Here is a 15,766-nt window from a genome sequence, read left to right on the forward strand (position 1 = left end):
AAAAGGGCTTCTGGATTTCATCCCCCCGCAGGATCATTTCTGTTTACTCGTGCAGCTTTTCCAACGAGGAGATATTAATGCCGCGAATCGGGATTGCTGTGTCCTTTTCTCCCTGCTCTCTGGTTAAATATTCAACATCCTGCCTCTCTTGTGAGCGTGTTTTCAGCGAAATGATCTCTTTCCTGGCCGCCGGCCCACGAGTCAACAAACTGCTGAGGTGTCTCTTGTGTGTGCGCTTCGTCTCCAGGCTCTACCACGCTGAAAAGCTGCCCGAGACGAACCTGGTCTTTATCATCTCTGATGCGAAAGACACCTGCTTATCTTGTCGCTCGGCGCCGCTGATACAGGAGGAGCAGCAGTGTATCCTTTCACCTAAACATGCCGATCATTCAGCGGAGAACGCATGAATCTGATCCAGTGAACAGATGTTTGTGAAGTCATCGATAGATGCTCGGTAGTTACATACATGCATCAGCAGATACCATTAAAAATGTTGCCTAAATTCACTCCAGCATTCGCAAGCATGATAAAAAGCAATAATTTCTGTCATGATTCCCCCCGTTTTGTTGTCTGCAGTGGGTTTTTCGCCTGTGCCTGCGGAGCACATGGTTGTGTGGGACGTGTCTGCTGACTAGCTTATAAACAAATCTATGATGTACTTTCAAACACGAGTCTGTGGTCAATTATGGGAGAAACGTCTTGGAAAACACGATGCTTGAAGCCGACTGCCACATCACTGCGATATTGAGCAATTTGCTCCAGATCTGAAAAGGGGAGACGATTTCTTTCATGTGTCTGTCGCCGTTCCAGACTGCATCCGATGCTCTCAATTTGTCCCAATTCTCTTTGGTTATCAAGATAGTTTGTGATCTGAGAGAAAAAAGGGTGCACACTTATTGCTTCTAGTGCAGAATCCCTCCTGAGTTGTCGTGTTCCTGATCCGTCTTCTCCAGCTGAAGGGCCCGACCCCTGTGTCATGGCTCAAAACCCCCGCCACCGGAAGGGGCCTGCAAGCTGTTTTGATAACAATGAACACGTAAGTATCTTTCATCCGACCTCATTTACTCCCACAATGCACCTTCTCTGTCTCTCAACCCACTCAGACAATTGGAACCAGAAATATTATCATATGGAAACGTTAGCACCCCCTCTTTTAAGCCTTTTTAAACAAAAATTAAAGTCATCTGATCAGGTCAGTGTTGGCTAAATCCATTCTCAGATACAGATTTTTTTCATCATACAATTTAAAAACTAGCAGTTAAGTATCCCCATGATTGACGACCTTTAGTTTAGGACTTTATCACTCTCGCATCATGGTCGGATGGATTTTGGCCCATTTTTCTTTTCCAAGGTCGTTTCATTTCAGTGAGATTTTTGGACGTTCATGTATGCACAGCTCTTACGGTCCCGCCACAGTCGGGTTGAGGTCTGGACTTTGAGTAGGTCACCCTAAAACCTTTTGATGTCAGTCTTTGCCCTGGAGGTTTGTCACTTCAGATCCTTCAGATCCTTACCCTGGATTCACACTGAAAGCGTCACGGGCGTCAGAGGCGTCCGGCTGCCATTCACGCGTCGGAGGTGTCCAGAGCGTCAATTTGAAGTTGAAAAATCTCAACTTTATGCAAATGAGCAGCGGCGACACCGAGGCAGCGTCCAATCACAGACCAGGATTCCCGAAGCGAGAAGCCTCAATGCAGATTGTACTTTCATGTACACACAAACTTACACTCATTCACATGCACACATGAGCAGAGCTGTGCACTAACAAACTTATTTTATCAGGAATTAATATATTTCATCCAGCAAACTGACATTTTTGCTGATTGACTGCTGTTTTTACCTGAACTGCTCATGTGAAACACGTAACTGATGGGTGAGGAGCTGGATGGTCCGAACTATTTTATTTGTTACATCGATCCAACACAAAATAATTAAAAAACGTGCTTATTAATCACAAAACATAATTTAAACATTATGACCAAATCCGCTCCGACCCGGTGTGTCAGTGTTCACCGCAGACAGACTGCAGCTTCACCAGGACCAACAATGGTGGATGTTGATCCAGGACCGACCTTGTTAAGGAGCATCAAACTCACTCTTATCTATGCAGAAATAACGCCAAAATATAAAGAAGGCTTCCCAAAGTGTGATTCATGGTGAAATAGGAAACTAAAGATGTGCACGCTATTTATAGATATATGTAGACTATATGCACTTTGTTCTCTCCAGTTCTGCAGCGCAGCTTGAAAGCCCTGCCACAAGCGGCGCGATGCAGACGTCTTGAGCCTCCACAGGCGATTTTTTTTGCCGCTTTCAGTGTGAATCCAACATTACTCATGACCTGGTTCTGACCAATCCTTGGTCTGGTACACAGAGAAGTTCATGGTTGACCCAATAACTGCTTTTCTGCTAGTCTGCCGTCTGCAACGGCATTAATGGTGCTGGGTATCAAGGTCAATAGGACAATGTTTCAGAAGGGGTTTACTCAGATTCATGTTTGTGAACCTCGGTCATGTTCTTCGTCGTTAGAGGAAGCAACCCTTCTAAATAAACCATACTTGTTCAGTCTGCAACATTCAACATCCTCAGTGAGGCCTGCGGGGTCTCCGATGTATCTCTGGGAGTTTTATGTATTTGTTTAAGCATCGGATGGTCTGACATTTAAAGGGATGCAGACTCCTGGGAAGATTGGCAACTGTCTTGTTTGCTTGGACTTGTGAATAATCTTTCTCAAAATAGAAAGCTGAACCCCAAAGTTGTTGTTTTATTTATTTATTTTTTTTTTAAGCTCTTGTCAGATAGATGTGCAGTTACAATTGTGTTCCTAGGAATAGTGCTTATGTCTTTCCCTGTTGGCATTTTCTTAAAACACAATGAATATTCCAGTAAACTGGTCTCTGTGGGCGTTAGGCAGTTTATTTGTATAAAACAACAAGGTGATTCAAAGTTGGAACATCATCACAGGGTCGAAAATACAAAACAAACAAAAGCGTGATTTAAACAAAAAGAAAGAAAGAAAGAAAAAAGAACAATAGATAAAAACAGTAGTTCAAATATGAACAAGTTTTGAAAGTAAAGCTTAAAAGTATCGGTACAGATTCTGATCTTTCTTCAGATGCAGTTTGAGTCTTCAACCTGGACTTAAATAAACTGAGTGTTTCAGCTGATCTCAGGGTTTCTGGGAGTTTGTTCCAGACATGTGGAACATAGAAGCTGAAAGCAGCTTCTCCATGTCTGGTTCTGATCTGGGAACTGATAAAAAAAGCGGATCCAGATGACCTGAGGGGTCTGGAGGGTTCTTACTGGGTCAGGAGGTCCCTGATGTATCCTGGATCATTAAGGGCTTTATAGACCAGCATCAAAACTTTAAAGTATATCCTCTGACGGACAGGCAGCCAGGGTAGAGACCTCAGAGCTGGACTGATGTCTTTGTTTGTCTTAGTGACAACTTGATGCATGTACAGCGCCTCCGTCCCCTGGTGATATGTAATATTTATCTGAATGTCATCTGCATAGCTATGGTAGTTTATTTGGTTGTTCTCTATAATCTGTGCCAGTGGGAGCAAGTAGATGTCAAACAGAAGAGGTCCCAGGATGGAGCCTTGTGGAACTCCACATGTGATTCTTGTCTGCTCAGATGTAAAATTACCTGTTGACACACAGTACTTCCTGTTCTCTAAGTATGTTTTCAATTAGCTTAGTACATTTCCAGAAAGACCCGCCCAGTTCTCCCATCGTTTCAGTAAAATATTGTGGTCATCTGTATAAAATGCAGCACAAAATGGGAAATAATCAGGGGATAAAAATGTTTAACAAAAAAAAGGAAGATTTCAGATATGCCTGTTATTGTTTATTTGTCAAGATTGTCCTTTTTCGGCTAAGTAAGTAATAAGTACCCCCTCCCTGCATTCAATAGGGCTCAAAATGTAAATGTTAGAGGAAAAAAAGCTAATTGCTTCTCATCATCAGCCCCCTGCAGGAGTGCAGACAAAAATAAAAGCATATGATTTGTTTAGTTTAGTGGTCCAGATAACAAAATGCCAAGAGGGTAAGACATAAGCAACGGTCTTAGAAAAATAAATAGTTTCTAAATACTTGTCGGCACAATAACCAGGGGTTACTAACAGTTGCAGAGATATCTGATGTTTAAATCAAGCACGCCCCCCTCCCCAGGAATGCAGCGTACAGTACAGTGATTCACAAATCAGTTTTTTCCCCTCGGAATATAAATGTTTTCCTTTTCTTTCAAGCCATCAAGATTCATTTAAAAGCAGTTGGAAGAGCAGTAGTCTATAAACAGTGGCTTTACAGACGTATTTTCACTGCTAACAGCTGTCTGATGCTTCTGCAAACAGGACATATGAGAGCAGTTAACGTGGACCAGGATAGCATAAGTTCTGAGCTGCTGAAAGATGCTTGAACTGAGTGAAAGTGCAGCTTCAGGTGGTGATAATCTCTGTCTCGAGCACATTCACATGACGTCCAATGACTTCATCCACTGTTGATGTAAGAAGGGAAATTATAAGGAGCAGCTCTTAACTGGGAATCGGCCGACGAACAGATGTTCAACCAACAAAGTTGTAACTGGTTGTATTTCTGGAGAAAGATATCAGAAGTGATGAGGGAAGACATGTGCGTGTGGTAACGTGAAAATACATGCGTAAGGTCAGTGTGATCTAAATGTTAGCTCATATGAACCGGCTCCAGTCCCAGCATCTTTTGCACTCGCTGATATTTGAGATAAAACACTGATCTGCTCTGACTTTTTAACCTGGAAGGCAAAAGGAAGCAACAGCAACAAATTAGAGAGTAATAAAACAAAGAGCAGGATTTCCCTTTAGCTCGGGAACGCTTTCAGAGACTGGCAGCGGACCAACATCTCCGAGCTGCTCTCCCAGTTCAGCGTATCAGCGGAGGAAACCCGACCCGTGGCACTTTTCCATCACTAATATCTTTATATGCTGCACGTCACTTCTTTCTATTTCCCCTGAAAAGCTGTGCGATCGGAGGCTTCCCATGCAAAGATAAACAGCCGGTTTGTTCCTCGCATTATGAGCGGCGAAGCTAAACAAACATTTCTTTATGAGCTGCTCCGAATCTCTGCGTGTGAAACCTCGGCGCTCCGACGCTCTGTTTGTTTTCATGCTATAGTCTAATTTTCCAACGTCAGAGTTTTCGCCTGCGCTGTCTTTCCTTCTAACCTGCACACATTCACCCCAACACTAACTCTCTCGCACTTCTCTTTGTCCACTTGAGCTAACGTTTCTGCTCGTGTTTGCTTTCTAACCTGTTGATTGTCTTCTGCTGCATGATTGTCTCTCTCTCTCTTTCTCTCTTTCTCTGTTTTCTCGATTTCCTGCCTTGTGATTGGCTGTTGATGGTTAGGATGAGGTCATGTGCCGAAGGAGCGCAGGCTCCCCATTGGCTTCCTCTCTGCTCATGTTACTGCTGCCACTGTTCATGTGCTGTCTCGGGTCAGTCCCATAACGCTCGCTCTCTCTGTGTTTCATTAACATGTTATTGTTATCTCCTGCTCAATCTAGCGCTCTTTGGCTTGTACCTTTCTGTTCTCAGCTTGTTCTCCTTCTCTTTTTTTTGTATTTCTGCTTTTTGCTCCCACACTTGTCCCCGTCACCTGTCACTCTCTGATATTATACCAGTGTCTGACTCCGCCTCCCCGTCTCTCTGTCTGTCTCTCGTCAACGTTTTTCTCCGTCTCACCTGACTTTGAACTTTGAGCCATGCTTTGTATCTCCCCCCCCATCTATCATCCCCCCCCGGTCCAGGTTGAGAGTCTCTAGCGACTGCTGATGTATCCCGACTCTAGTAAAAACAGATCCCTCACCCCTCATTTGTTTGTCTTTTTCTCAGCTCTATCATGCTGCTTTTATACGGGGAGCATCAGATCAAACATGATGACTCCAACTTCCCCTCAAAAAAATATAATAAAAGTCATTTAGAAACTTTTTTTATATTATTTTTGCACTTTGAACTGCATAGTTCCACTCGGCCGTTTATTAAACCTCACTTCCCTTCAAAAGTGCTCCTGACCTGCGACCCCACTCTTATTCATATTTTATTCACATCTAATTCATAAAAGGCCAAAAAGGCGAGAGGTCGACAAAACCAGGCTTCAGTGAGCGAAGTCGGGCCTCATTTAGAGTAGAACTGTCTGAATATTGACAGTTAAACACGTCAAATTCTGTAAACCACAAGTTAACTGCATCTTAACTGATCTATTGTTAAGCCCCGCCCCCCAAACGCAGATGAACCAATGGCTGTTGAGTATGAGTTCCACAGGGACCAGAGCTCGGACTTGTGCAGCTTTCAGTGCCGAATAAAAACCTAGTCTCCTTTATCTCATTTCCTAAATCATAGTAAAACAGGGGTAAATATCTGCTTTGGAGTAACCTGTCATTGTAACAGCCAGAATAAAGAGAAATAAAAGCAACAAGGCTTTTAACTCCGCGATTTTTAAGTTACGCCATTGCAGTGGTCAGTGGAGCAACACTGACTTCTCGCTTGTTTTAAAATTATCCTTTTGTGTCCAAAAGTTGGTCTAAAACAGGGGTCAGCAACCCGCGGGTCCAGAGCCGCATGCGGCTCTTTAGCGCCGCCCTAGTGGCTCCCTGGAGCTTTTTCAAAAATGTTTGACTTTTTTTTTCCTTTTTATTCTTCTTTTTCTTCTTTTTTTTCTTTTTTTCCTTTTTTTCTCTTTTTTTCTTGTTTTTTTTTTCTTTTTTCTCTTTTTCTTTTTTTCTCCTTTTTCCCCTTTTTTTCTTCCTTTTTTCCTTTTTATTTCCTTTTTAATTTTGACATTTCGATTTTTTTCTCGAAATTGTACTTTAACATTAATCTCGACATTTGGACTGGACTTTTTTTCTCAAAATTTCGACATTTTTCTTGACATTTCATCTTTTTTCTCAACATTTCTTTTTTTTCTTCTTTTCCTTTTTTTCATTTTTTTCTCTTTTTTTCTTGTTTTTTGTTCTTTTTTCTTTCTTTTTTTTCTTTTTCTCCTTTTTTTCTTCCTTTTTCCTTTCCTTTTTAATCTCGACATTTCGACTTTTTTTGGACCATTTAGCAACAGTATGAGAGGGGCGGGGCTTAACTAAGGGTCAATTCTCTCCTTTCAACAATCCCTTTTTTGATCGTTTAAACATATTTTCTTATCAAATTTTTTTTATCAAGTGTTGAGAGTGACAGGATCTGCCAGGAAAAACAAACATAAAATACTCAAAAAGACGATCGGGCTACAAAAAGCGAACTGACAGAATAAGTGCCTGTAGATATTTATTGGAGCGATCTCGAGGAGAATAAATACCAAAACTTACAAAGCACATGATGTTGGGGAAAAACGCTTTTCATCTCCGATAAAATGGAAACAGCCTGGTCTCCAAAACTTAATCCAGACTCTTTTTTTTTTCTTGGCTTTTTGAAATTGAAATCAAAACATGATTGCATCGATTTTGCGCGATTTCCTGCGTTGACAGTCGAACTCTGTTTTTATGACTTTAGTCTGTCAGCGATTTATTTTTTACTTTTTTTTAAACCATCATAGAACAAATCTGTTAAAACTTTAAGAATCGTTAACAAATAGATGCAATAAAAAAATAGGCAATTCCAAAGTTGCTTTTTTTAAACTTCTAAAGTATCTTTTACATTTTTGAGTTTAGCTCTCATGCGACTTTGTCACTTTTCAAGATATTAGTCTTAAAGTAATTTCTAGTATTAAAGAGATAGTTTCCTTTATTACTATTAAGTTATAAGAAATATGAAAGAATGTGCAGAATATCGTCTCCAAACGTCCAGTCCAGAGCTTGAGTGGGGGATTACACCTGGTATTTGGAGCTTCGGCCAAAACTATAAAAGCCAAAGTATTTTAGTTTGGCTGCTTTGAGAAGACAAAGAAAAAGACAAAGAGTAGAAATGAGATGGATGTCTGGACACTGGATCTGAAAACCAGATGTCCTCCAAAGGAACCAATATCCAGATAGTTTAGTTGATCGATTTCTTTGAGAGGCCCAAAAACGCCAACGCACGATGAACTCCCGACTCTTAGTCTCTTCGTTAAAGCTCCATGCCGACTCCGAAGAGTATTAGGGCCAGGAGAAAAATAAAAATAATATTTTAGAGGAGGAAGATTTTTTTTTCATTATGGACTTCGAGAAAAAAGTCGAAATGTTGAGAATAATATTGAAGTACAATTTCGAGAAAAAAGTCGAAATGTCAAGAAAAAAAGTCAAAATTTCGTGAATAAAGTTGAAATGTTGAGAAAAAAGGGAGAAATTTCGAGAAAAAAGGGAGAAATTTCGAGAAAAAAGGGAGAAATGTCGAGAATAATGTTGAAGTACAATTTCGAGAAAAAAGTCAAAATGTCGAGAAAAAAGTTGAAATGTCAAGAAAAAAAGTCAAAATTTTGTGAATAAAGTCGAAATGTCGAGAATAATGTTGAAGTACAATTTTGAGAAATGTTGAGAAAAAAGTCGAAATGTTGAGAAAAAAAGTCAAAATTTTGTGAATAAAGTTGAAATGTTGAGAAAAAAGGGAGAAATTTCGACTTTATTCTTGAAATTGTATTTCAACATTAATCTCGACATCTCAACTTTTTTCTCGACATTTCAACTTTTTTCTCGAAGTGCACAATAAAAAAAATCTTCCCCTCAAATATTTTTCCTCCTGCATGGCCCTAATACTCTTCCGTAGCCGACCCCTCGATCTCCTTCGTATAATCTTTGACGGGGCAGTAGATGTTTATCAAACGGCCATTTGTAACGCATCAGCTGTTTTCCTTTTTGTTTGTTTTCCTTCTTAACAAACTGTAACGCCGCTCTCTTCCTCCCGGCCGGCACCAGGAGAAGGACGCCGACTGTGGCGGCGTGTCCGGCCTGAGCCCATCGCTCTGGCTCATCGTGGCCCTTCAGGCGGCGCTGATCTGGGCGGCGGCCGACTGCAGACACCACGCCGTCCCGTCATGACCTCCGACCCGCGCCGTCCAGTCCAGCCCTGCACCTCCTGACGCTCCCTCCGGATCACCATGGTTACCAGCACGCAGCGCCGCCTCCGACGCCACGACGTCCCACCAGAAGCGCCTCTCACCCCACATTCTGCCGATTTCATCTTTAAAACGTTTACTTTGGGGGGGGCTGGGCGGGGTTGGGGGGTTGGGGATGTGATTTTACCAGAGTACAAGTGCCAGAGAAATGTGTGTGAGAGGATAGAGATTTAACGACGCCGGCCCTCCGTCAGAGTCGTCTGAGTCCCGGACTCGACCCGGCGTGATGTCATCGCTGAAAACGACCGGACCGCCTTACAGCACGACCGTAACCACCATGAGGCGCTTGTTTCGTTCACCACTGCCAGAAACACTGCTGCCCTTCGCATAAGTAGGTTTAGTTTGGAATGGACTTGCAGTGCTTAGTTGTTAGGTGTTTTTTATTATTATTATTATTTTATAGAGGGTATGCATTGATGTCACTTTCCCACTGGCCCCCTTACCCTCACTGAGTGGCAAAAATGTCTGCAACTAGTGGAGAAGACGGGATAACAGACGATTTTCGGCTTAAATTAAAGTCAGTTGGACTTGACAGTGACCCGTACAGTTACCCCAAGAACCAGTGGTCCATGGACATTAATATTTGGCCACGAATCCAGTTTCCTGATATTTATATGTACTTAATTTCTACACCGGGGAAATACACGAAGCAAAGCTTGAAGGTATACAAAAGTCTTGACGCTTGGTCCGACTTCAAGGCAGGATTTGTTGGCGAAATTATAGTGATGAGGACAATGAACTTTATGATTTGACCGTTTAACGTTAGCTACCCAAAAATCCAACATTACCTGATACAAAATGGGAACGTTTCAGTGCCTGGAATCCAGTTGTTTCTGAGAATTGCAGCGATCCATTTGTCTCTCTTAAGCTTATTTTTCGGCAGTCTGTAAAACTATAACTCCGATTTCTTGCTAAATCTATGAGTACAGTCGATCGCTCAACAGCTCTTTCCCATTTTAGATGTTTTCCAGTTACTCAAACTGAAAGTTTATGCTGCTACTCAGTCTTTCTGACACTCAGTCTTTCTGAAAACTCAGTCTTTCTGACACTCAGTCTTTCTGCCACTCAGTGGGCAAAACCCGCTGTGAAGTCGCATCTGTGACGTCATGCACATTTCCTCTATAGAGAATTTGGCTCAGATTTCCTCAAAAAGACGCCCCTTTTTTATTCCCTACACCACTCCTCCGCCCCTCCCTTGCCTCCGCGGGGTTTTAATCGTGTCTGATTTGTTGCTGTCCAGAACAAATCGCCACCTCAAGTAACTCGTTCTCCCGTAGAAACCCGTTTGCAGTGATTAGATCATGTTCGTCGTAACGTTTGTGCACGAAGCCATCCCTGTCACTGCCACCTGTGTCTCCCTGGTCCTGAAGCCGATGACCCGACAGTCGGCTCTGGTCGGTCCGGGAGGTTTAATGTGTTTTTGGATTTTCCGGCTGGTACGCCACTCCCATCCCGGGGGAAACTCTCTAGTGCCATGTGGACTGCGTGACCCGGACGACCCGCCGTCAGCTGGAGCTGCTACATAGAGGCGTACTATTTAATTATTTTGCTATTTATTTGAATGAAGTGTCGGGACAGCGTCTAACTGTTTTATTGCCACCGGGGAAGAAAGAAAGAAACTCTGGTTGCAGGATCATTTCTATTTTTTTGGTCGACATGTCAGCGTTGGGTCAGAGCAGGAAAAGGGTACGTTTGTATTCATTGCTGTCACTTTTTGAATTAAACGACTCCTTGTCTGCACTGGACTTCGAAGTGCAGCTCTTATTCTTTTTATTTTGGCCTCCTTCTTTAAGACGAGACTTCATATCCTCCATCAACCTTCTTCTTTTACTTCATAACCCTGTTTTACTAGAGAGACCGGCACAGCCTGTAAAGTTTAATGAAAAACTGAATGCAATTATTTGCAAATCTCCACAACTCTGTTTTCGATTGGAAATATTGGAGAGAGAGCTCATATTGAAAGGAGGATTTATAATCTTCTTTTCTTCCCGCCAACAGACGGTCCAGATTTGGTCCAGCTCTGTCAGGACCACACAACTCAAAGTCCTGCTCGCAGAAAGCAGGAAAGAGCATTTGTTTACCAGATGAAACCCAATGGAGCCTCTTCCACATACATCTCCACTGGTACCAAATGTACCAGACCAATCACAACCCTGACAAATGTACTAATTCCTCCTGTCAAAGAGGAAAAGCATGAGAGAGGCTGTAAAATAGCCTAAAAGCTGTATTAACTGAACATTTATCCCCTGAGTGTTTCAGCTATGCTGCAGCTTAAAGTTTACAAAATATTATATTTCTTATTCTTCTTACCAAATGCTATAAAAAACAAACAATCATAATAATAATAGTGAGCTGGCTTGCTTTGAGGTAATGATGTCAGCGAGCGAAGGGCGTCAATTCACCTTAATAACCAGAATGATCTTGAAATTTAAAATATATACGTGTAGATGTGTGTATATATATATATATATATATATATATATATATATATATATATATATATGAAGAAACCCACTTTTTCTTCCCCATATATATGTTACGGTTAATGTAGAAAAACGGCTATTTTGCTAAATAGCCGGCTAATGTGCAAAATAACCGACAGGGCGGCTAATGTAGAAAAACGGCTATTTTGCAAAGTACATACATTTTTAAGCTCATGGTGCGCGGATATCACATTTTTAATCATCTCTGACCATCCAGTCTCCAGTCTCGATGCTCGAGACTGGAGACTGGATGGTCATGCGTGGCAATTATAACAATTATTCTGAGTCCAAATCCCATGCAGTATATTCCTAAACTGAGTATTCCAAAACGAATAATGCAAACTACAGATCACGTCATTGGCACCCCAGAATAGAGCTTTGCCACCGAGGTGGCAAAGCGCAGTGGAGTGCACTCTGAATTTGGGCACATCACCTCTACCAGCCTTATAGGTCTGGGAAATGTACTCGCAAATATCCAGTGTAACAGTCTTTGTGAGGAAAGATCTATTCCCACCTTCTCTTTGCCACCTCCAAAACAGACAAACAGTTGTTGCGTCTCTCTCATGGAAGGTGCATTCCTAAACCCGAATCGCGCAAACCCGAAGCGCGCGTATGATGAGATGAGGTCTCTCCTCCTCCTCCATTTGCACAAATTGATGAAACCAAAACAAACTAAGCAAACGTAATTAATTTGTTAGATAGAGTCCAGTTACTACACTACAGAATAGCCTACAGTTCAGTTGAATGGATGAAATTCGCGCTTCAAACCAGTCACTTACAGTCGCCAATCAGTGCAGTTGGTGCGTAGCAGCCAATGGAAGAAGCCCATATGCTGCACATGCTTGTTGTTGACAAGGCTATTTATGGCTGTTGAAGAAGCCTAACGTTACACTCCCCGAAAAAGTGTGGGGTCTGACCAGTGTTGGGTGTAACGCGTTACAAAGTAACGCGTTACAAAGTAACGCGTTACTGTAACGAGATTACATTCGCCAGTAACGCAGTAATGTAACGCGTTACAGTTGTAATTTGGGTAATCCCGTTATAGTTACTCTAAGACAAGAAAAAATACGTTACTTTAGTTACTTTAAGCTTTTCAACTACATGTAGAACGGGAGAACAGAAAAGAAAATCAAACTTGCCTTTCATGCGTCTTCAAGCGTTGCGCTGCAACACTTGTCTGACTTGAGGCTGATTTATGGTTCCGCGTTAAATCGACGCAGTGCCTACGGCGTAGGGTACGCGGCGACGCACCCGTACGGTGCGCGTCGCCGCATACCCTACGCCGTAAGTTCTGCGTTGGTGTAACGCAGAACCATAAATCAGCCTTAACGTGATCTTACGGGATTTTACGGGACTTCTGGTGCTGATCTGGGCACTGCAGTAATAAAGTTCCAACTACAGGACTGTCTCAGAAAATTAGAATATTGTGATAAAGATCTTTATTTTCTGTTATGCAATTAAAAAAAAACTAAAATGTCATACATTCTGGATTCATTACAAATCAACTGAAATATTGCAAGCCTTTTATTATTTTAATATTGCTGATTATGGTTTACAGTTTAAGATTAAGATTCCCAGAATATTCTAATTTTTTGAGATAGGATATTTGAGTTTTCTTAAGTTGTAAACCATGATCAGCAATATTAAAATAATAAAAGGCTAGCAATATTTCAGTTGATTTGTAATGAATCCAGAATGTATGACATTTTTGTTTTTGTAATTGCATTACAGAAAATCACAATATTCTAATTTTCTGAGACAGTCCTGTATATGTTGTTCATTGGCAATCGAGTTATGGTGCAGCTCAGGTGATATTGCGGAGTAATCCAAAAGTAATGTAACTAGTAATGTAACTAGTTACTTTCAGCAACCAGTAACTAAGTAGTGTAAGGGATTACTTTTTTTAAAGTAACTAGTAATATGTAATGGATTACTTTTTTTGAGTAACTACCCCAACACTGGATCTGACACATCCACAGCATTAACCGGCTACTGCCATTTTTCTACATTAGCCGTCCTGACGGTTATTTTGCATATTAGCCGGCTATTTTGCAAAATAGCCGTTTTTCTACATTAACCGTAACATATATATATATATATATATATATATATATATATATATATATATATATATATATATATATATATATATATATATATATATATATATATCGGAGGAGGGACAGCAGTTGGGGCTCAACACCCCAGTGAGGTCAGTTGCAGGGAGTGGCGTGGGGAGACGTCCCCACAAAGCCACTGCCCCCCCACCGGGAGGTGTCCTGGCTAGGGGGCGAAACATCAGTGAACGGTGGCACCAGCTGAAGACCCTGCAGCTGACCTCAAAGTGCACCGGAGGAGGTGCGGCAGGCAGAGATGCCAAGCAGTTAAACCTGTACTAGCTAAATATATATATATATATGTGTATGTGTATGTATATATGTGTGTATATATATACATATATGTGTATATGTATGTGTATGTATATATGTGTATATATATACGTGTGTGTGTGTGTATGTGTATGTATATATATATATATAAAATCCTAATCTGGAACACTAATCTGCAACTCCGAGGTCTAATGACTTAAATGTTTTAAATCCCATCACAGACATAAATAGGATAAATAATAGTGGTTAAGATGGAGCTGGCATCTATGAGGACCCCAAAAATGCTGACTAATGGAGGCTGCAACAACATCCTGCTTATCTCAGAAAGACCAACCGCTCTTCACATCTCATAAGGGCTTATTTCTATAATAAGAGCTCAGGTGCACATCTGGAGAATCACTGGAGATAAAAATGGTCGCGATCTGTTTGGCAGCTGGTCTGTAACGTAACAATCGGGAAGTTCACGTTTCACAGCAGTCGGTTCATGAAATCAGTGACTTTACGAGATCTGCACGTTGTTGCATTCTGTTTTATACTTTACACTGAGTCTCTACGCTTCATGTTGTTGCATTGTGATGCAGATATGATGCATAACAACCCTTTTTAAGATTTTAAAGTAGGAGCTCATCTCCATCACATTCATCTTGTTTTTCTTTTCCGTGCCTTCTCCGTGTTTGAAAGATATTTAAGATAATATTGTGCTGATGCTACTGTAGAGTTTTACCTCGTTTGACAGCCAAATAAACGGTAAATAAGGACAAAAATCTAAAGGTTTCCACAGGCTGCAGCTACATTGTTGCATTTTGAGAGTCATCGTTGTGGGCTTGGTACATTTCAGTCGTTTTGGACAGAAAGCTCGGCAGGCTTTATTCCAAACCCACGTTGGAGATTGTTGAGATGAAAATGAGGTTTTAACTTCCACCAGCTGCAGTTGACAGTTTGCCTCTGCCACCAGCTACTAATCCAACATCCTGGTAGTTATTTAAGAGTCTGATCGTTCATGTTTGCGGCTAATCAACAGACTCGTGCGTCAGCTGAGGGGGTGAGATGTGTCAGGGCAGAAGTGCTGGTTTCATGATGTGATTTAAGGGAAACATCCCAGAGTTACGATTGGACGGTTAAGGAGTGAAAGGACCAAATCAGCAGTATGTGTTTGCAGCAAACTAGCGAGTAATCTAACATTATTATCTCACTGGAACAACATTTTTGAGTCCTGCCAGAGGCTAATAGGAAGTTGTCCTCCATGCTGAAATGTTTTGCCATTCTGCTGCAGACACGTACTTCATTCTGACTCAAAACGGCTTCGATTCACGTCACTTTGGTCCCTAAATCAACCGTCTGATTATAGATGTTTTAACTCTGGAAAGTTCCCTTGATAGTTCCTGATTATCCCTCCGAGCCGCTTCTCCGTGCTTCCAGTTCAGCTACGCTTGACAAATGTTCCCGCTTGTTGCTCGTGTGCATCGTCCCTTGCGTTTGAACTTTTTTTTTCCGGAGAAACCGCTGAGTGGTGGATGTTCTCGCGCCACCGAACCAAAACCAGGGATAGCATCATCACGTTGGAACGATTCTGACCTCCGACATGCTTCACAAAGTCGCGTGACATCTCCATTCCTCCGAGTCAGGACGGACTGCTACCTTTGAGGCTTCCTCTCTGCAAAGCCCCATCAGGAAACCAAAAACTCTCCCGATCAGAACCTTCCAGTTGGTTTTGAGCTGCACTTTTTACTCTCAAGGGTTTTTCTCCCTCCTCTGCATCTCTAAAAACAACAACGTGGTGACACTAACAACGGTTTGTATGCTTCTCATTCACTAACACCCAACAAGTGCCATATGGA

General features: G+C 41.7%; 1 protein-coding gene across 1 annotated transcript in view; it reads left to right on the forward strand.

The window, feature by feature from the left end:
* LOC133424606 (voltage-dependent calcium channel subunit alpha-2/delta-1-like) overlaps positions 1-9,703 on the forward strand; it is a 237,407-nt gene extending 227,704 nt beyond the window's left edge. Inside the window, exons 36-38 of the mRNA XM_061715302.1 lie at positions 248-360; positions 954-1,036; positions 8,856-9,703. Coding sequence (XP_061571286.1) covers positions 248-360; positions 954-1,036; positions 8,856-8,978 — 319 coding nt within the window. The 3' untranslated portion in view covers positions 8,979-9,703. The remainder of the gene's footprint in view (positions 1-247; positions 361-953; positions 1,037-8,855) is intronic.
* Positions 9,704-15,766: the final 6,063 nt, after the last annotated feature.

Source organism: Cololabis saira, chromosome 23, assembly GCF_033807715.1.
Source record: "Cololabis saira isolate AMF1-May2022 chromosome 23, fColSai1.1, whole genome shotgun sequence".
Taxonomy (NCBI): Eukaryota; Metazoa; Chordata; class Actinopteri; order Beloniformes; family Belonidae; genus Cololabis; species Cololabis saira.